General features: G+C 39.8%; 1 protein-coding gene across 4 annotated transcripts in view; it reads right to left on the bottom strand.

Moving 5' to 3' along the window:
* Window positions 1–1,026: 1,026 nt before the first annotated feature.
* The window catches only part of LOC113948067 (connector enhancer of kinase suppressor of ras 2-like), a 173,295-nt gene continuing 151,413 nt past the window's right edge, over window positions 1,027–22,908 (bottom strand). Inside the window, exons 20-25 of one of the 4 annotated variants that reach the window (XM_027645356.1) lie at window positions 21,753–21,824; window positions 10,980–11,050; window positions 10,160–10,263; window positions 8,296–8,803; window positions 7,771–7,970; window positions 1,027–7,122 (exon numbers count right to left, since the gene is read on the bottom strand). In XM_027645356.1, the coding sequence (XP_027501157.1) occupies window positions 6,907–7,122; window positions 7,771–7,970; window positions 8,296–8,803; window positions 10,160–10,263; window positions 10,980–11,050; window positions 21,753–21,824 (1,171 nt within the window). In that variant the 3' untranslated portion in view covers window positions 1,027–6,906. Of the gene's footprint in view, window positions 7,123–7,770; window positions 7,971–8,295; window positions 8,804–9,434; window positions 9,537–10,159; window positions 10,264–10,979; window positions 11,051–21,752; window positions 21,825–22,908 lie in introns of those variants that run through there. The other 3 variants (XM_027645358.1, XM_027645357.1, XM_027645359.1) reach the window with 3 other exon arrangements.

The following is a 22,908-nucleotide window of genomic DNA, read 5'->3' as shown; positions in this document are numbered from 1 at the left end:
CCCCACAAACATCCTTAAACACGCAATCTAAGTGCAGATAATTCGTTTATTGAAGTCCAGATTTACAACTGAAGTTTACAACTTTGTTTGTTTTGTTTTTGTTTTTTTAACCCTCCCAAAACAAAAGCTTTGTTTGAATTTAGGAAGAATAAATGTTTTTTTTTTCTTTTCTTTTTTAATAATGTACAGACTATATCTCTTAAATAAGTTAATATCTTTGAAAAAAGAGCAATATGTTCCTTTTTTTTTAATGTTGCAGTGCAACTTACAACTTACACGTCTGTGCAATGTACCATGAGGTATATGCCCAGTGAGCAACACACAGTGAAGTTTTCCATTCATAAATTTTCATTGTCGACACACAAAAAGTTAACAAGTTAATAATCTGTGATAGAAAAAACGCAGCCGGTTACAGTAATTCACACAGAACTCATCTGGAAAGAGGGAAGAAAAGAAACCTAATTTTCGTTGCCTATAGAAACTATTGGGTCATCTCTCAACATAGACAAGTATAAAATTAAAAATACTGTTGGGAAACTGAAGAAATACTGTATTATCCAGGGGTTGAAACCTTGTTTGACCTGTATTAGTCTAAGCAGTTAATTTTGTCTCTGTAGCATCTGTGAGCTGAGGATTTACTGTGGAGTATCTGCTCAGAAAAGCGCTTAAGCAAGATGGGCATTATAGAAAAGTTGCAGAATGCTCAAAAAACTTACAACTCCGACATTTTCCCTGGCATGGACAGGGGGTTTGCCATTACCTCTCAGTTCTGGTTAGAAAAACAAGGCTGAAACATGGAAGATTGCTCGTATTTGAAGCTTGACACTTCAAACATCTCAAGATGGCTCTAAAATACTTAATTTTTCTTAATGACAGAGAACATATTTTTATTTAAGAAAGAGTCATCCACAACATAACTTTGTGATAAATAACAGTTCTGCCACTAATACATATATACATACTGCTTGTAAACAAAAATGCCCACAGGTCATGGAGTCTCCATGATTTTTATACAAGGCGCTATAGATTTATTCTTTTTTTTTTTTTTTTTTTTTGTTATTGAAAACAGTCCTAGTGAAAGTTTGGTTTATAACCTCCTATTGCTACAGAAACAGTAAGAATGTTTCTATTTACAAAGAAACAAAGACCATGGAGACCCCAGAGCATTATTTGCTAGAGGTTTGAGTCGGTGGGGTTTGCAGAACACACGTGGGACAGGTTGAACACCAGCAGTACGATACTCCAGTGCTTTGGCATTTCAACCCCTGAATATACAAAGACATTACTACAGCCTACTTCACAGTTTAATGCAAGTAAAGTGCAAGCCATAGTACAAGGGTGTCATACATTTTCATACATGGAAGCGTTATCTAAAAAAGGCTCTATACAAGGTTTATTAGCTAGTTAGTAACCTAGACAGAAGTCACCTATGGCCCAGCAATTAATGGTCTTACAAGGATATTGTCTTTGTAATACAGTATGTGTCAAATGTAAAAAGTTTATTAGTACTAGTGCATTTCTCTTATATCCTAACCTGTTTTCTCATCAGATTTTTAAGCTGAAGTCCTTGTTTCTCAGTAAAACAGAAGTCTTAACTGGTAACAGGGTCTTACTGGTGTTTTGGCCAGTGAACACAGTTTGTTAAGACATATTTTCTTTGTGGTTGCTAGTGAAAAAATGCAGTAGTTAATATGTTTAATGGGACATCCTTAGTTAATCTGCAGCATTCGGACAGACGCACTTACCGTCAGTAAAAAGGTCTGTACTGATACCCTCACCAATGCCTGAGGATGAACAATATTCTAGAAATGTGAGGACAGAAGCTAGAGGGCTTAGCTGCTCAAACAGCAGGTTGTCGACGTATTTTGTCATTTACACAACATTGCTTCCTGTCAAATACTGCTCATACAGTGGCATTAATGCATAAAGTCACTTCTAACACACGTGTGTGCTCGATGAAAATAAAGATAGACCTGCCTGGCCTGCATTAAGAGTGAATATGGTTCTTTTCCTGAAGGCAGTATCTGTCTGAATTATATAAATTATATAAATTAAGAGTAGCTCCCAGCAGTATATCACCTATCTCAAAACCTGATAAAAGCTTAAACAATATTATCTCTAATCCTCTTCCCGAATGTGCAAGTGTGGTATAACCCGTAAAATGTAGAAACTAAGCTTTAAAAACCTGTTTCTTTGTCAATTAGTTATATTAAGAGTAGAGAGTCGCCTGCCTACATGTGAGTGGACCTGATGAGAAACACATTATTATGCTTGTATGTAATGGGAGTAAAGAAAATAATTATAAACATCAACTGAGAAAATACAACTTACTAGTTTTGGTTTAAATAGCCATGTATTTTCCATACATCAGCTGATAGAGCTCAGGGGTGATTTTCAGATGTGATTTTCAGATCTGTGCCCACTTAACCCACTGAGATCCTCAGCCACACAATGTGAATTCCTCTGGGATGGGACACAGGGGACCTTTCCTCACAGCATTTTGCCTGGAAAACCTACCCTGAGCCTTAGTTTTAATGAGGGAAACATTCCAGAAGAAAAAGAGCTTTTTATTACTGAATATAAATTAATGAGCTAATATTGCTTCTTCAGTATTTTCTGCTATTACCCATTTTGTCCCAGTGGTAAATAAACATCATTTGGCAGCAGGGAAGATGCTGTGTTGTCTCTAATGAGATTTTAGCTCAGTGGCCTAAGGCATGGGGTACGTGGAAAATCTACCATGGAAAACCTGTGCCCTTCTGTCTTCCCTGGAAACGCATCATTTCCCTTCTGTGAAAACTAAGGAGAAATTAAAATCCTTTATGAGATCAAGTCACCACTTATTTCTCTAAAATTTCCCTACAGGACTCTGGGTGTCCCATAAATGGGGTGTTCAGGCTGAAGCCCAGTAAATCAGACAGGCCTGTGCTCTCTTCCTTAAGGAATCTCCCCAGGACTGGATCCAGAGTCAGAGTCAGGATCTCTTTGTGTTCCAGTTTGGGGGCAGCTGCCAGCTGTGGCAGATGGGGCTGGTTTTGTTGAGACAAATATAAGAATTTTCTTCATTCTCCTCAGATTTGTGCTAAGTTAAACAATTCCTACCAGATTCTTCATTTTTCTCCCAGAAGTCCCATTAACATTTAAAGTGAAGCCTTTTAAATGTCAGCAGCAGAATTCCACAATTTTTGAGGAGACTGAGCCCTTCCCAGTAAAGTAACTCCTTCCAAGGTCCCTGCCCTGTCCTTCACAAGACCTTGGACCAGAGGGAGTGTTCTGGCCCGAAGGGCTGTGACTGCTGAAGAGTAAGAACAGAGTTAAGGGCCATGTACACAGAGCAGTGCTCTGCAACACTCCTTTTTCATTTTCCTTGGAAAAAGCCAGTGGAGTACCACAATTTCCAGCCTAAAAGGCAGCAGCCTGGAGCTGAATATACAGACTGGTGAGAAACTGCTGCTCCTCCATTGGTTCTTGTTCATATCAATTAGAGCAAGCTCAGGGAAAATTTCACTTAAATTATTGAAACCAAGAAAAATGTCTCAGTTTTCTCAGGAAGTGATGCTGAGAAAGAGCTACCAAGATACTTTCAGAGATCTGAGATATCACTTGAATATAGAACAGTATTAAAACAAGAGAGGAATCAGTAGCTCAGGGGGAACATTAAATCAGTTGTAATGAAAAATAGCCAGTTACAAAAAGATTCAGCTTGTGGAGTCTCAGGAGAGTCTGTGGGCTGAGACATTTTACCTGCAAGAATTCTCAATGAAGACACTAACTTTAATAAGATCCAGATCAATAAAACACATCCAAATAGTCTCTTTGTGTAGCTGTGCATGTTAAGAACCAAGTTTTACCTGAGCATTCAGGCAGGAAATCTTGTAAATTAATAAATGTATTGTACTGGGACTGTTTATTTCCCTTGATGAGCTCAACAGCCAAGACTTGTTTTTTTTCTTATTAAAAAACATGGGATCTAAACTACCACAACAATTCCAGCTGCTTTGTACAGTGTGTTTAAGTACCTGTTGGTCTAGGAAAATTTAACATATTTTAATACAGAAGCAGGATTTGGTGCATGGATTTTTAAGTACAGTGTCTGTATTGCACTTTGCTTTCCAGTGATTTCAAAGGTGGTGAGATTCTGGATAGCTGTGCCACCGTGACTTTGGACATTACTTTCTGCAGCACAGCCAGATTGGTACCTACAGCCAGGAGGAAGAAACTCATGGTGGGGAGGGTAGGGCTGCAGGTTGGAGCTGAGTTCATATGCAAGAAGTATGACAAGTTCTTCTGAAATGACTCCCAAAAGCCAGCTGACATTTGGGAAAGAATAAAGTCTTTGTATTGCTTAATTTAGCAATTAGATTTTGCTTGCTCTAAGGCACAAGCAACGCCAGATAAATCTTTCAGACTTTTCTCCCAGTTAATCTTAAGCCCATTACAGGAAATTTCTCCAGTGTATCTCATTTCACCTTATGAATGTCCTGGATAATTTATCTGGCCTGTTCAGTGCAAATCACGTTTGCTGAGAGCTGCTCTCCAGGAGCAAAAGGCAGACTCACGATTCTGAGAATTTCAGAGCGATCATCTCATGACACTGCAAGATTTGAAAGGTAAGCTGAGCAAAAGTATGAATTCGCAACTTTTTCTCTCTTCTACTCACATTTCAGAAATCTATTTTAACTTAAAATTGAGATCATCTACTTTCCTTCCTATTTGTGTTAGTTCTGAGAAATATATCTTCCAAATTATGTATATCATTTTCAGCTGCATCTATAAGTAGCATTTTAGAAGAGAAATACCTTATTTCCCTGTTTACTCAGACTTCACTGAATAGGCTCAGTGGACAATTGTAATTTCTCTCTTGAGTGACAATACAGTGGAAAGCTATGTTAAAATAATATAGATCTTTTTATTATGAAAGCACAAACCATCTTTTGGTTTGAAACAAAAGGCAAATTTAAATTTCTTTAGGAATATTGAAAGTTCCATCTATTTAACTAATTCTGTGAGCATCCATCAGTGCTTGCATGTAAGTATGAATTGCTTTCTAAATAGATTCTATAATATATACTGTTGCTTGCTGGGAATGAAGGGATGAAATTGAACCTGGAAAGAAGGGAGGAGGCAAGGGAAAGGTGTTTTTAATGTGTCTTTTTTTTTTTTCTCACTATGCAACTGTATTTTAAATTGCCAGTAAATGAATTTTTTCCCAAGTCAGGGTTGTTTTGCCCATGATAACCATTAATAGGTGATGTCCTTGTCTTTATCTCAACCCAGGAGCTTTTCCATGACATTTTCTCCCCCTGCCCTGTTGAGGAGGGGGAGTGAGGGCAGGTGGCCAGCCAAGGTCAGCCCCCTTCAAGCTGCTCTGTGGAGACAGAGCTAAACACACAGGACACCTTCACCTGCTTCTGGATTTGGGAAAAATTAAATCTCTTCCTGGATACTGGGACCTCACTGAGATAACATTTTAAACTAAGTTCAATATTATATTGAATGGCATGGATTTTATACACCTTGACGTATGGGAGACAACTATGTTTATCTTGTGAAAAAATTCTCAGTGAATGTCTGTGTTTCAGTGAAATGACATCAGTTTTAGTCACATCCCCTTTCCTTCTGCCTTTCAGAAATATTCTGGTAAGCAGAGTCAAAGAAAACCGTGAATGTGTTTGAGCTTCATGTTCACTAGCATTCAGAACAATCTTTTTTTTTTTTTTTTTTCCCCCAAGAATACAAGTATTTTCTCCAAAATCTGATTCTTAGAAACCATTCTTCACCCAGGCAAGGAAGTGAAATACCCCGTGTGACTTGTGTGTCTTCCCAAACCAATTCATACAGATTGATTTTCAAGTGATGCTTTGAATCACTTCACCCACGTGCTAAAAGTACTGCTACCAGTTAAAAATTATTGCCAGACATTATATAACTTTGAATAATTTACTCAGCTATAGATGTCACAGAATGTAATTGATTAGCTCAGGAGTTTTTTAAACTTCCTTCTCATTCTCCTTTTGAATTTTGTGACTCACAGTCATGTGTCACTTAAATTCACAGTGAAGAAAGGATGAAAACCTGCAGTAGGTACCTTACTCAGCGCAGATGGTTTTTTTTCTTTCACCATGAAATACTTCAAATTCTACTAAAACCAGTTGAAGGTGCAGCATTAGTGAACAACCAACATTGTTCTACCTCTGTGCCTCACCTGCTTGCTCCTGTTCCCTCGTTGGAAAGGCAGGCACAGCATGTTAAAAACACAGTATCTAATGGCATGTACAGAGTGCCCATAGGGCCAGACTGGGGTCTATTTGTTAGATGTACAGTGTACATTTTAAGGCACACTATAGGGATTGAGTTTACATTTTGCTAACTCTGTCCTTTTATTTGCAAAGATGGTCACTACCTGGAGATGTTGCAAAAATAAACGGTCATCTCTGAGAGCGGCCAATGGATTTATGTCTTCATTTTTATATTTTTTTTTCCTCAAGGAACAGTGTGTGAAAATGTGAACTTTAGGGCATTTTTAAAAGGAAATGTCAACTACCATGTTACATTTTATATACATAGATATGTGTTTACATATATCTAAATATATAAAATGATTGTAGGAGCTCATACTATAAGCTTAATTTTAGTACAGTACTTTAAATATACTGGTATTTATATTCAGTTACACTTCTGCACCACTTCTTCCTAATGCAGAGCTTGATACGGACATTGGTTGATAACAGCAAACAAAAAAAATCCATTTAAAATATTATTGTCTTCTCATGCAATGTAGGAGGCATCCTGTGGCACTATTCTCTTACCCAAGTATTTACAGTACTGCTGAGTGTGTTATCAATAAATATGCCAGTGTTTGACTCAATTTTCAGGGCACCCAGCAGCTACTGAAGCTGAGTCCTGTCACACGTGGGTCTCGATGAAGGAGTGTGTGTGTGTCAGCATTGGGGCTGAGCTTCCCAGTTCAGAGGCTCCATTTTGGGATTTCCCAGCACCACTGTACTCACAAATGTCCAGGAAAAACTCATAGTTCTTTAGTTTCCAATCTTTGAACTTCTTTGATGTTAAGTTGGGATCATCCAGAAGGCTGTTGATAACTGTGAGGTCCCCTTCCTTTGCCTGGCAAATTCCAGAAAGACATGTCAAAATGAAATCTTATATTTCAGCACTTTATTTCTTCTTTTACTTTAATGCAAAGTGCCAGGAACACTTTAATATTTTACCTAAATTCAGGAACCATTACAGCTTAAACTATCTGACAACTCAGTCCATGGCACTTGCTAAAACATGCCTATACAGAGTGCCAAATAATCATTCTTTTCTTTTCTTAAGTTGGAACATGTTTGCTTTCAAGGAGTTTTAGTTTATTTGCAACTTAATTTTAAAGCTACAAAGAAAGCCTCATCCACGGAAAACATTAAGAGATTTAGGGCACAGAGTGACATGACAAGGGGGAATGGCTTCCCACTGCCAGAGAACAGGTTTAGATGGGATATTGGGAAGAAATTCCTGACTGTGAGGGTGGTGAGGCCCTGGCACAGGTTGCCCAGAGAAGCTGTGGCTGCCCCTGGATCCCTGGAAGTGTCCAAGGCCGGGTTGGACGGGGCTTGGAGCAACTTGGGCTAGTGGAAGGTGTCCCTGCCCATGGCAGGGGGGTGGGACCGGGTGGGCTTTAAGGTCCCTTCCAACACAAACCTTTCCATGACTCTATGATTACACTTTTACAAGGTTATGTTCCTTATCCCAAAGCCAATGTTAAAGCCTTACTTTTAAAGTGCTCTTGAGAACTCTGATGTGGTGCAGCTTTTCATTGATAATGGGGTCATTGCATCGTTTCACGAAGGACTTGCGGAACTCCTGCTTGGTGGAAGGACGCTGCTCCCCAAAAGCTGACAGACTGGCTTCTTCCAGGGTTTTGTACAGCTCCTGCAGACCATCTGTGATTTCTTCAATCTCTTTTATGTTTTCTGAAAGAAAATAAAGAAATGTAACAACAAATCCAATTGCTTTGACGAAGTCTCTAAACCCAGCAATACTGCAGCTTCATGAATAAATTAACCCTATTACACAGTTCCCCAACATTTGTTTTGATAAAACAAGAACTTTTCGATCATCCCAAAGCTCTATTCTTAGTGTTACGTCCTGGAATTTCATATATGAATTCCTATGTAGTGATGGATGAATTTGCCAACATCCAGCAGTTCAACCACAGAAAACTTGCTGGGAATAATGGCAATACTGCCCTGGCTTTTGATGGAAGTCAGGAGGATCAGAACATCTCCCAGAGCTCACCTTCTGCACAGAAACTGTTGTGCCTCCTAATGGGAACTTTCTCTTCCAGACTGTCATCCATCCCTTCGATGGACTTTACCCGGCCCTTGCCCCTGACGTCTCTGTTCCGGGGGAGGCTCTGGCTGCGTTGTTTCTGGGGCCTGCCATGGGAGCTGTGTCCCCTGGGACACTCCACCAGAGGGAAAGGCCCGTCCTGCTCAAAATTATGTCGCCTCTGGACCGGCAGCGTGGCTTGTCTTCGTTTGTCGGGGGACATTCCGGGCCGACCGCTCGAGTACTCGGCCTCGGGAGGAACAGTCTGCAGGAAGTGCAGCCCTGAACTGGTCAGGGGGGTCTCTATGAGGTCCTGCCACGAGCGCCGCTCTCGGTAGGGGGGTCTGCATCCCGAGGAGTGTGTGCTGCCTGCTGCATCCTGCCGGGAATCCTCGGCAGAGGAATGGGAATACGTCGATTCGCTTGAAAAGTGTCGACCTTGTTTGGCTTCGGGGAATGGGCTGGAGGAATTCACCTGGGAAGGCACAGAAACACCTGACCATGAGACAGGGTTTTGAACAGAGCCAAGGAAGGGACTGTAGTGTGGAAAATTATGAGATATATATAGTAATTAATGGACTGATGTGCTTGATATGTCATAACATGAACCTCTGGAAACAGAAGATAATTAGAGGAAACAGAAGATAATTAGCAATGAGAACTTCTATGCGAGTGCTATATTTTAACCACTCCCTATTCTTGTTTTGCACATTCTCTGCCCACACTCAATTCCTGATGGAAAGAACAGTATAACACTGATGCAGGTTTCCTGAAGACCTGCCCAGCTTACACTCAGTCCCACAGTATGCCATGAAGACATGGGAGTCTCCAAAAAGAAACCATAATTGGATTTACTTTCTCTTTTTAGGGGATATGTATCCAGCCAAAGGAAAAAAAACCCAAAAACTAAACCCAAAGAACAAAAATTTCAGCACCCAGGAAGATTTTTGACTGGGGGACTGCTGAACTTCTGGAATTATTTGAATTAATTCTGCTGGGTCTGTGTATAAATTTAATTCAAAAACAAAGAGAAAGGCAAAAATGTGGAAAAACAGAAAGGGAGGGGCTTAACCTGTATCCCAGTTGATAAAACAGCATCACATGGGTGAAAATCAGTCTGAACTTCACCCATGTGATGCTGTTGTCTCAGTCACTCTTTCTTTGGTTCTGGCTGTGTGAGGATCATGTCATTCACGCTGAAGAAAAATCTGAAAGAAAAATAGAGAACAGTCCTATCTGTGTTTAGAAACATAGAATAATTATCACAGCCTGTCTGTGTTTTGTCTAATAGAAAAGTTCTATTTGCAATAGTATCAATACCATGATATTGTGCACAATATTGTAACAAAAACCCCCTGCCTAGAAAGATTTGTTCTGAGAAGAACTAAAACATGATTACTGCGTGAATGTCAGCTGACCTTAATCTCCATCCCCCACTATCCAATACTCATACTTGAAAAACAGTCTCATTTAATCCAGACTATCCCATCCACCACATTCTTTTCATGTTCTGCAGTGAAGTCAACATCTGAATATTTGTTCCTATTATCAGGTGTAGTCTCACCAACCCTAAAAAAAAAAGGTCATATTTACAGTGTGGTGACAGATCTGTGTCAGGAGATATTTACCTCTCCTTCCTTTGTAACTGACTTGCTATGGAAACCTCCAGGTCTTGACTCATGAGGAACAGCAATAATTTCACTCTTACAATGAGATCAGGCTTTATTCCACCTTTACGGCAATTAAATGTTCCGAAACAGGGAAAGTGCAACTCAAGGCACAGAGAGATTTTTTTGGTGACCTACTGTCAAATGCAACATTTGGGACTCACTGAGGGTGTTCGATGGTAGGTGTCACACAGTGTTGAGGAGCCCTCCTGCTTCAGGGTGAGCGAGCCATCGATGTCGTCCTGGTCACTCTCGCTCCAGTAATCTGCTAACAAAGCATTCCTGGTTTCACTCCTGTGCTTTTCCACAACCCACATTTTAAAAACATCGTTAGCAAGGCAAGGTAAGCATTCCCCAGTCACCCACAGGGCTTGGCAGCCATAAGGAACAGGCCTGTGGAAATGTCTGGCACTGAGATACACAGATCTGCACGTGAATCTCCAAATGCTTTAGGGCAGCATTACAGAAAGCAGGTTGGGCACGTGACTCCCACTGCACCTAAACCCCAAATTCAGGTCACAGACTGTCAAAGAGAAACCATTCCAGATGCCAAAGTGGAGCTGAGCCTCGACACTTTATTAAGTCAGCATAATTCCACTGTGGGTGGTGGGAAAAGGCAAGGCTGGAACCTGAGCTCAGGAGGCACAAAAAGCACATGTTGCCTGGGTTTGTGGTGTCTTCACTTGCTTTAAGGGGCATCCCTGAGGGCTGGGATTTGGGAGATCACACCTCATCCTGAACCCTGAATTCTCTTTATCACTAATTTTAAATATTTCTAAAAATATTAGGATTTTATTTTCTTTGGTGGTGGCACCAATAACTCGAGTTCTTCAAGGGTAAGGATTCTTATAAAAGTTGGTATTTGAAAAGATACAGCCAAATGTTAATAAAGGAGTCAGTTATGACATCTCCAAGTTTGTTGAGACACTGAACAGATCTCTGCTGTCTGCTCTCCTTTCCTAATTATAATCACTGAAGCATTACCTTCATCTGGATGAATGTCCTTGTCATCAGGTGTGTAACCAATTGCTGCGAGACCCAAACGATTCATCCATCTGATAGAATGACAAAAAATGAGGAAGAGATACTTAAAAGGCACATCTCATGTAAATCTGAGGGCACACACATTCCTAACATCTGGAAAAGTCAGAGACAACGGTTACTGCAAAACCTGAGCACTGTTCAGGCTGTTAAAAGCACAATCCAGGCGTGTTCAGAGGTGAATAACTGCGAGTGAAGGACATCCCAGTTCAGGCCACTGCAAATGTTCTTCTGGACTCATGGTCACATCTGCTGGAGGTCTTTACCTCGTGCAGGATCAGACCTTGGCATTTTATTCTGCTGCCTGGAACCCTGAAGGACCAGGACATCAATCATCCTTCTATTATCAGGAAAGTGTGAGCTCACATGCAAACATGCTAACTTCAGCAAAGAATAAGTGGGATTTTTATAGCCTGTGGAGAGCAGAGAATGTCCCCTTAAGCAGAACCAAACCCTCTCTAAGCTGCTTCTGCAAATTTGTGAGGAATGATTTCCAGAGACATGGTGTGCAGGAGCACATCACATTTATTCTGATTGCTACTCCTATTTATCTCAAGAACTTGCCTGAATTTCCAAAATACTAGAAAATAGAATGATGATAATTATTTTATGAAAACCTGTATTAGGGAATAGCTTGTATTAAATTTGCATCCTCAGAAAGCTAAAACAGCCTATGGCAGAATTCCACTGTCTATTTGCTAGTTTGGATTCACAATACTGGTGATATAAATGTTTAGTCTGGTTGAGCTGCGATACCAACTTCATTTTCCTTTTTTTTTTTTTTAATGGAATCTTAGGTTTCTAAACCAAAACTTGGTAAATTGAAAGTACTGCAAAATTTGCATTTCACATCAGATGTTCTGGTTTCGTTCTTTATCCCAAAGTTAATTAGTCTGATCAAAGATAAGATTTTCTGCTTCGCTGGGAAAGTATTATAGTTTATTTTAGGTTCAGAGTTTTCTTCATGTGAGATTACTGGATATCCATACAATATATAATTGAAAAACTAGAAAAAAGGGAAATTAGCACACAGAGGGGAAAGTTACTTCTTAATCTTCAGCAACTGGAAAATCAAGAATTAGCTTATTTTCATCAAAAAGGAAACATAACCAAAGAAAAAGCCCTTTAATGCCATCTGTAATGACTGGGATGTTTTCTGAAGCATCCCCTTACTCAGTGACTGAATTATTTACCATGTCATTAATATCCCAATATATTGCACATGAAGGTTTTCTAGGAGCAGCTCTTTTTTCTTTTTTAACATTGCAACATCAAATTTGTTAATAATTATGTTCTTGGGCAATGAATAATGACAAAAACATCTTTCAGAGGCTTTAAGAAAGACATTAGTGAGCAACCTGTGCAGTATCATAAGGACAAGTTGCTTTGCAGATTAAAACAAGGAAAATACCCAGCGTAATTCTTTCCCACTTGTAATAGAAGAGAAAAAAAAAGCTTCTGAGGAGATGTGTGATTATTATTCTCTATGAGGGGTGTGTGGAAGGTGGTAGGCACAGCAAGGAGGCAGAAAATGAAGGAAGAGCGAACTCTCCACTAAAAATAGCCCCCAGTTCAGCAGTATTGATCTCCTGGTGGAGGCTCTGCAGAGCCCAGAGCCACGATCTTAATCTGTAATATTGGATACAGCACTGACTCACTGCAGCCTTCAGCAAAGCCCTCCACGGATCTCACGGCTTTCCTAAGGAGCCAAAGGGAACAGCAACATTTCCTCCTTACAGGGAATTGTGAGAGGGCTTAATTTACTTGCAGAACTAGGAAAATATAAAGGATTGTACAATCACATTGCTTTGCCTTTCAGGAAAACAGAAGTGAGCAAATTGGAAATGAAACTGGGAATGAAGATTAGTTTTTACAAATACCAACTGCAGGGTTTTAGCACTGCTTACAGACATTGTTTGTATCAGCACATCAATAACTCATCTTTATCACCAAGAAAGTACATTTAAAATGGATTAACAGGTTTGCAGAGCAGCTTTTCCACAGTGCTCACCAGCAGCATTTCACTCTGCAAATGATCGTTTGGCATTTGCTGCTCCTGCAAGGCAGATTCTTTATGGCAGGAATGGAATGACATCATTCCCTGGGCATTATTAAGGGTTTGTATTCACTAGTTTTTTGACAGTTCCTGAATTTCTATACTCATTAGCATTGGAGCAAAATAGTTTTAGTCATACTTTGCCATATGCCTCTGGCAATTAAGCAGGATGGCTCAGTGCCTTCAACTAAGGTTCTGCTTAAGCACCAATGATAAATTAGGACTAATTATCATTTTCCAAGTTAAAACAGACTCAGCCATTTGGGTGGGCAGTGGATGGAAATTCAGATTGTCTTAAATGTCTCGCCAAATTTCTCTTGTTGCTCATTGTTAATTTGAAAGTTTCGGATCTTGGAAGCACACATAGAAACCAAAGTGTCAATATTGATCTCCCAGAGCACATGGATATCCTTAGGATACACAGAGTATCAGCTTTACACATGGCCAAAGCTGGAATTAGCTGAAGATAATCTTCCTTCTCTAAGGCTGCTCAGACTTTTCTCTTTCAAAGGCCAAGATGATCCCCAGCTCTAGTTACAAGGACTTTCTTACCTCATTTACCCCAGTTCAGAGTCAGCTCTTTGTCAAGCGGACATAATGGGTTATCTGATGACATTCAGTGGCTTATAATGATAAAATCTCTTCTGAGAAAAGAAGTAGAATCTCCATTTTAGGCTTTGTGTTTTTTTAAAAAAAGTATGAGTGAATGTTTTTGAGGTTAATCAGGAGTTATACAAGTGCTGAGATTACAGATCATTTTCTTACGGTTAACATGTTTTTTTTTTTCCCAAGGAAATGCAAACTCAGTTCAAAAGGAACGCTGCATAAACTTGATGAATTTCCTTGATGAGCAAACCACTCTCATTTTTGGGAAAACTGGCAGTCAAGGTTATCAAAAGTTCTTTATGGGGAGCTTGGAAACTCGGGCATTTGGTTCTGAACTGTGCACTGAAAGCCTTGGGGGCAAAGGGCAAGTCCCAGGAAGGCAGTGGGAGAATCCATGAGCTCTGGGCTCCTCAGGGATGGATGGAGAGCCCCTCTGAGCTCTGGGCTCCCTAGGGATTGATGGGGATCACCCATGGGAGTTCTGGGCTCCCTAGGGATGGGTGGGGAGCACCCATGGGAGTTCTGGGCTACCCAGGGTTGGATCGGGAATATCCATCAGCTCTGGGCTCCCCAGAGGTGGATTGGGATCACCCATGGGAGTTCTGGGCTCCCCAGGGATGGATGGGGAGAACCTGTGGGAGCTCTGGGCTCCCTAGGGATGGATGGGGAGCACCCATGGGAGCTGGGCTCTCCAGGGATGACTGAGGGCATGTCTGAGTGAAGGTCAGGCAATGCCAGGCTGTGTGTGCCACACCTTACAAGCACCTACAGCAAAACCCCAGTTTGGGGTTGGTCTAATTGCCCCATGGTCACAAGCAGACACACATGTTCTGGCAGGTGTCATTTGCAATCCCACTGTACCTCAGCTGAACTCCTCTCTCCCCACCACAAAATCACACCCTTTTTCTTTGGTAATTTCAAACCTCTTTTCTTTTGATAAATAAACAACTTAACCAGCATGTTTCACTAAGTTTGACTCTAGGCCACCCAACAGAGCACGGGGTTTACATTCCAGAGAGAAATTGTAATGACATGGAGTGGCACTAAACAGCCCAGAGATCCTTTGCCTCAACATTTCACCTTCAATATTGTACAACATCCCCATGGATATATAATCTCTGTCTTACCAAGGCAAGCTGTAACAACCTACAGGGCACCAAGAAATGGGTTAATTATCTTTTATTGCCCTGGTGAACCAAAGGCAGGGAAAGGTGAGCCTCAAGTAAAGTCATCAAAATGCATAAGTAAGTTTTATACTTTGCCTCAATTAAATTCTAAATAAATCAGACTTGGCTTTAATTAATTCTGTTGGTATCAAACAGGCACTGTTGTCATCGCTTTGGGATAAAATAGAGCTGCCTGGTAGGATGTTAAGTTAAATTTACTGAGATAATTCTGGTTAGAATGAGGGGTTACAGCCCAGGGCCTCCAAGAGTCTGAGTGTCCCCCAGGCTGGACAGTGATGAGCACGAAGGCACCCGGGGCAGAGGGGGACTGACGAGCTGCTGCAATAATCAAAGCTTGGCACTGCAGAGTGAATCATGCCTGAACTGCCCCCAGTTGTCAGGAGCACATTTGCTTTCTGATCACCCAACAGAAACACTGGAAAATGTTACAGTGGCCCAAACAACCAGGAAACTATTTCATATTGCCTTGCTCTTCAACACACTGCGTTAAAAACAAGAATATGCCACCCCTCAGTGTACAAATGCAATAATTTCTGGTTCCTGGCTGCTGGAATTTACTCCTGCTGAATGGGGGGGCTGAGCCAGCCCAAGGTAGTGGGAGGTTCTGGGACTAAAGGCAACTATGCTTTTTATAGTGGCATCACATTCACCCCCTTTTTCACTCTGTTCCTTTCTAACAGCCCAGAGTCAAAAAAAGCACAATTAAAAAAATAAAACAACTCAACAATCTCAGTCATCATAAATTAGAGAGAACTAATACCTTTAGAGTAGAAGAATAAAAAGTAAAGGCAAGAGGGAAATTTTTTTTTAAAAAAGGCTGTTATTTTTAGGGTTATAGTTAAAAACTGTTTCATAAACTCAACAGAGAACAGGTCAGGAAGAAGTGGGTTGCTGAGGCTCAGATGAGTTTCATTTGCTAATATCCTCTGCATACACTTATTGCACTCATGGCTGGTTTGGAGAAGAAACTGTTTAATTCAAGTGAAAAAGTCAATAAAGAACATGCCCTGAGAAGGTGTAAATTCAAGAAAAAGTCCACTCACTTTTACTACTTCTTTCTGTTAAATGTTCCATTAAAAATTAAATCAATGAAATCCTGAGGTATTAAAAGATAGAATAAATAAATAGTTACATATTTCATATATATACATATAAATAAATAAATAAATAAAACTTGAATGCAAGAACTGCTTTCTTGCTTCTTTTAATCAATAATTCTTGCACTCCTTTGTCACCTCAGGTTTGAGTTACACATGTTTCAGTGCAGGAATATCTCTTTCTTCACTTTTGAGATTGCTTCTACAATTGAGATTTTTTGGTTAAAATGAAAAACTAGAACTAAAGTGGAAGTTAAATTTCACTTGCATTGAGTTACCTTTAAGTCTATTAAAATAGAGATTGCCTTGAACCATTTATTTAATACACAGAATTTATTAAGTGAAGTTTATATTTAATTTCTAATCAAAAGCTTTGTATTATATTTTTTTACAGCAGTGGGATAATCATATTTCAGAATTCACTGCAAAATTCTCTGCAACACAGAATTAGATTTCAAAATTGACTTTGTACTTGTTATGCTGCTTCTCCCTGACCACTCTTTCCTACTGGATGCCTGAAAAATCAATACATTTCCCATTTAGGTTCCTAAGGTACATTATTTTCACTATTTCCTAAGGTTGTGCAGGTAACACGTTCATTTAACAGGATAAAGCTTCCTGTGATAGGGGTGGTTGAAACGATGCTTTGATTTTCCTCAACACAAAAGAAGCCCAAAAATGTCTCCCAGTGAAATATAACACAGAGCAGAGCGTTCTCAATGAGCTCATCCCTCCCAATGTATCAACTCTCAGCAGCCCCTGTTTCCACTCTTTTATTTGTCACACTTGCTGGGATTTGTTAACTAAAATCATTCATGGGATAAACTGTAAGTACTCTCTGATTTGATAATTTGACATGACTGTTGATCTTGTTTCATGCATTGTCTTCTTAGATTTGTCAGCCTGGAAAAACAGGAAAAAAGCCCCAGACAGCTCCAGAGCTGACAAGTGAACCGTGGAAATTCGTGCCCTCTTTGCATGTGCATCTACTTCATGCACTTAATGGGATATTTATTTTTATTTGCAATTTTTTTTGAACTTCACCCTGTCAAACAAAGGCACAATTATGCCTCTCTACTCAGAAGTCTGGTTTGGCGTGGGTTTCTTTCTTTGTTTGGTTTTGGTTTTCCCCAGTGGCTAACAGACAAAGGAAGTTTATTATTTCTGTAGCAAATAAATTACCCTTCTGGTAGTAAAATAGCATTTATGGTATAAATATAGTCATGTAGCACCAAGAATATGCACACAGTAACTGATAGACTATAATTTCACATAAAACCAATAATAATCCCTAAGAAAATCTACCAAAACAGTCATAAAAATTCACTCAGCTGGAACTTCTCTTTAGTCATTTATTCAAGTCTTTGCCCCAGCTTTCACCAAATGATTGGGCCAAAAGAAAGCTCTGGAGAAAGGAAACATTCCTTATAAGCAACAGAGCTGAGTTTAGCATGGTCTGAAGTTTGGGTGGGTTTTTTTGGGATTTAGAGGGGATTTTTTTTAAGAAATGGGATGATTTACTTGAGAAATTCTGTAATTCTACTTTCACATAGTCTTAAAGAAATCAGATCAAATAGGCCAAACAATCCTCTTAAGTACCCAACTATTTAATTATGATATTACTTATTTCTCTTACTAAATCGTCAGGTTTGGCAGTGTTAGCTCAGTGTCTCACACCCCAGTCTGGACTGGGACACATGCAGAGCTGGAATCACTAAACCTGCAATATTAAATGCAGCTGAACTTTTTGGCTCCCAGAAGAACTGGATCAACCCACAATGGTATTATTTACAGCAGAATATGATTATGTTAATTTTGTAATTTAAATTAGTGCAGAAAGCCAATGGAGATCCTGCTCCTGCACCAGGGAGGAATTCACACCTGAATGCTAATTTGGGTGGATAATTGCAATTGTGGATTGCAAACTCCTTTAGTGCAACTCTATAAACCAGAGAGTCTCAAACTGAATTAAGGGGGAAATGGTAATTCTTGGCTTTATAGTAAGTCATCCATAAATCCTAGAAATGAGGAGCTGGGTGACAAGCCAAGGAAAGGAGATTTGGAAGACTTACAGCTCACTCTTCGGAATTCCTGGTGTTCTCCTCCACTATTGCCCTGCTCACTCCCATAAATGTTGTGGTTTCACCCTGTCCCTGGGCCTGCAGCTCATTCTGATCACAAAATTGTTTTACTTGTGCTGAAAATTCTGAGCTTTTATGTGAGAACAATAAATTAGAGGGCTGATGTGGCCTCGAGCACGGGTTTGAAACAAGTTTATGGGAATATAAAGGAGGAAGGGGAAAACCTGCTCTCTATGTCTACTTACAGCACCATTGGGAACTTCCATTTCAGGGATTTCTGCTTGAAAAATACCTTTCCTGTTCTGCAGAATTCTCTCCTTGCTTTTCATGGAGTAAGACCTCTGCAATAACTCAGCCCTATTGTTAAAGAACTGTTAAATTAGGCCAGGCAGATGTGACACTTCTCCAGGAGCTCTTGTTTTATGGGGAAAATGTCTAATAGGGCCACATGTATGAAAGTTTTAGTTGCCAAGGCCTTTTCTGAGGTGTTGGTTTCTTTAAAGCGAAGACAAAGTACATTGAAACTGTAAAAGCTGTGTCAATCCTGGCTCACCATCTGATTTGGCCAAGACCTCTCAAGGACACTAACCCACCCCAAATTTAAGGGAGGCAGTTGAACAAACTTTAGTAACAAACAGGATGATTTAGGGGATGTCTGGAGTAACTCAGTTATACTCCATACATAAATGTAGATGGGAGACACTGTAACATTTGCTTATAAACAATAGAGACTTGATTCACAATACTTCAATTTCCAAGCAGTTTCATTTGAAAAGAAATATTGAACTATAATATTTCAGGTCTTTCCTTGAAAAATATTGGGTAACCCCTATAAAAATCAATCATTATTCTCTTTCAGTAGCAGATTTTTGTTATGTGTTTTGAATGAACGCAAAAGATTTGTGGGAGTTATTAAAATTGCAAAGTTAACCCAGTTATTCAAATCAAACGTGATCAAATTATTCAGCTTAAAATAGAAACTTTTTTAAATTTTATTATTTGGAGCCCATGAGGAGGTTGTAAATGCACTGCACTGCAGACTTCAATGACATGGAACTTTTAAATAAAGTAGATATTGTAAAACAACCGAATATTAAACTCAATGCTAATTAAAGCCATAAACAGGTTATGTGTGGGGTGGTAATAGATGAAGCACTTCTGGGAAATAAGGCCTTTAACAAGCCTGGAGTAGCAAGCAAAAGATGAGCTCATCAATTCCATTATTAATTCATTTCCAAGAACACGACTGTGCTCATGTAAGACCTGACAAAACAGCACGAGCATTAATTTTGCAGAGCCAAGTGTGTCTGCACTGGAAAGCACAGCAGGAAAAGCTCAGCCCCAGCTGAGCACCTCGATCTGTACAGACAAATCAATTCCTGCCTGTTGGGTACAACCCCCCCACCAGCAATGCTGGGTCAAAGGCAGATTAAAATATTCTGGAAAAACTATTAAGCAGCAAACCTGATGTAAGAAAGTCTAAAAAGAGCTGTTAAAACAAGAGCTGGTGGCAAAGGCAGTTGAAGAAAGAGCAGAGATTCCCCACATAGTGAATAAAGAATGTTCCTCTCCACGTTAGAACTCCTTTTTCTGTCAGCATGGAAAATCCAGTTAAATTTTGTGGTGACAGCAGGAAAGGGAGATACCATGCAAAGCATTTGCCCTATTTCCTCACATTATATGGTCAGCAATTTGCTGGGAAGAGAGAGATTTGTGAAATTAGTATTTTAAATGCACTTCTCCTCTATGAATCTTCCTTCCTCACTTTGAATTTCACACAGGGCGTGTGGGAGAAGGAGTTCCAGGAAGCATGGAAAAGCTGCAGGGGGATGCCCAGGGATTTCACAGAGGTAGCAGAGTCATCCATCATTTGGGTGAGGAGAGAATTACAAGTGTTCTACAGGAACAGCTTTGCTGAACGGAAAACGCTGCACAAAATACTTCAAGCAGAAGTTCACCCTTTGCCTTCTCCCGTGGGAATCAGAGCCAAAAAATCAGGAAAAAGGGTCTTGTAAATTCCAAAGTAAAGGATGTGAAGTGGTGGTATGATATGAAAAGACGTGCTGGCACCTTCCCAGCTGTTCCTCTGCTCAAAGGCTGTACACTGCCATAAAGGCAGCTCCTTTGGCTCCCCATGGAAAAATCAATGGATATTATAAAAGCAGGTTATTGAACTATGTCAAGACTTGCAGGTTTTCCTTGAGTCAGAACCCTTTATGTATAATAGATAAATATGATCGATGGCACTTCAGCGAGCGAGAGCTCCCACAGTAACTAAAGCCAAGGCAGAGACCACGCTGAGTTAAACAACAGAACACCCTGACTTTGGTTTAGTCTGAACAAATCTGAGCCACACAACGGAACTGAACGATGGAACATTAACAACAGGGAAAAAATACGTTTCAGCAAATTTATACCCTGAAAGTATCCTGGTGACTGAACCTCATCATCCTCCTCAGTGGACAATAAACTGGCCTGAGCTGCTTCAACCCAGCCAGTCTCCTACACCAACACAGTGTCCTGAAAACCTTGGAATAGAAATGTTCAATTTGATAACAATTTTTAGGCATTAGTATTCCAAAGAAAAATCCAGCTTTATCCTGATGTAGCTCTGTCTTTCCAAGTAATAACAAACTAAATCTCAAAGTTTTAGACAACTGTGCCAGGAAAGATTTCAGACTTCCCAATATGGTGACATTGTCCCACATGTCCTTGCTTTTCACCTCAGCTGGGAATACACAAACTCCTGATGTAACAGGAGGGGGTAGGACATTTGACTGTGCCTTTTGGAATCAAAGGCACCAGCCCACCTTTCCTGAGCTTTGCTTTCATCACTGAATCACAAGAGAAGCCCAAAGTAATTTGGGTTAGAAGAGCTCTCAGGAGGTGTCTGTTCCCACACCCACCCACAGCAGGACCAGCTTTAATGTGGGATCAGGTTGTCCAGGGCCTTGTCCAGTCAGAAGTTTGGAATGTCCTCCCAGCACACCGAAGGACATCTAAAAGCACACTGCAGCCCCCAAAATGGAACTTTGCTGGCCTCTGCTGTGTGCTGGGACAGTGATGTGGTGAACAAAATTAGTTACTTCTGAGTTTCAATGTTGGGTTTTTTTCTTGGGGGCGGGGAGGAAGTTGATTCTTATTTCTTTTTATACATACATATTTATATATTAATTCTGGTATAAAAAATAAATGCATCTCAATTTCAATCCCGTTCCTATTACAAAAATTACTCCAAACTGTTTTTCTCTGGTTTTAGGTCATGTCATGTTACTGTGGATTGTCACCAGAGCTAACTTTAAAATACCTTATCCTATCACTGGGCATACTCTGCAGGAAGCTTGGTGTGCTTGCATTGTTTTTATATAATAGAAACAATGATCCCACTAAGACTTCCAACCTTGATTAACAAAAAAATCACAAGTGTGATAAACCTTTTACCCATTAACAAACCCCAATTTCTAATTAATGTAGATGAGACCAACACAACTGACTTTCCTTTGAAGAAAATTTCAGCAAAGTGAGGCACAGAATGTGATGTGTTTACTAAAATTAATGGAAGCCTGAGTGGACTAAGTCCTGAGAACACCATCAGCCAGCATGACCTCCAAGAGTATATTCCTGTGGAGATGAAATGCTGAAGCACCATGATAAAGAACATCCCATGATCAAGAGGAGACACAACTCACCTGTTCATTTCTTCAAGGCAGTCGGTTGCAAAGTAGAAGCTCTTTATTTTGGGGTGACATGCTTTGAAGGCACTATAAAAAGAGCACAAAGAATAAACCCCACCTTTTTTCAGCTTGTCTACAAATACACAAGACTCCCCTGCTCGGTGATTCCTCAGCATGGGACAGGTTTCTCAGGCATTTGTAACCTTCAGGCTGAATCTTGCTGCACAGATTTATAGCTGGATTCCTCCTGCTCTGGTTACATCTTCATTTGTGAACCTCATGCTTTGTAAAAATTCCAAAAGCCCTTGAAGGACTTAGAAATATAAATCCTTTCAATAACCACTGATGTTTCACATCTAACAAATTCTTGAAAATCTTATTGAGTATATTGAAGTACATCCTAGTTTTATTCCAAAGATCAGCTAGAGGAATAAGGGTCTGATCCCCCTACCTCTGCTCATATATTTGGATTTTTTTGTGTCCTACAGAAAGAAATATAGAGGGCTACCAAGTTGTGTTAAATTAGAAACCACTGGAATAATAGATAATAATCAGTCTGACAGCACGGGTGATTATAGTTCACATAAAATGCTCTTTATTAATGCTTTTATGTGATCTAATCCCTGGGCTCTCCCTCAGCTAAGAACAATAGTCATATTTTTACAGATTTTTTTGTATGGGTATAGTGAAAACGAGCATTGCTATCAAGGAAACCACAAACTCCCAGCTTTAAAGACTATTAATTTGATTAGGTGGCAAATGTTAAAAAAATGCCACACTATCATTCATAACATTTATGTTAAAATGCTGACATTTAGGTAGTAATTGCCAGATGTAAGAACCAGATTAGGAATCATTACATGTGTAATTATGAAGAACCTGTGATGCAATGTTTCCACTATTAATAGCTTAAATGCAAATGGGTGTTTTATTAATTACTACAATTTCTTTCAGTTTTCAGAGACAAAATGATAGCTGAGGAACCTTCCCTTGGTCACACTGATTTTCCTATATATTGTATAAATTAAAATGCATCCAGTAACAGGCTTTCTTAACAAAAGTCCTACAGCAGAGTTGTATTTATGTGCAGTTTCCTTTTTCATGAGATTAGAGGTATAAAAGGGTAAGGTTATCTTTGCACAGAAGGTCATCATAAAACATCTAAATTACA

This window comes from Corapipo altera, unplaced genomic scaffold, assembly GCF_003945725.1.
Source record: "Corapipo altera isolate COAL_440 unplaced genomic scaffold, ASM394572v1 65, whole genome shotgun sequence".
Taxonomy (NCBI): domain Eukaryota; kingdom Metazoa; phylum Chordata; class Aves; order Passeriformes; family Pipridae; genus Corapipo; species Corapipo altera.
The sequence above is the reverse complement of the archived record's forward strand: the minus strand, read 5'-3'. Positions and strand labels throughout refer to the sequence as shown.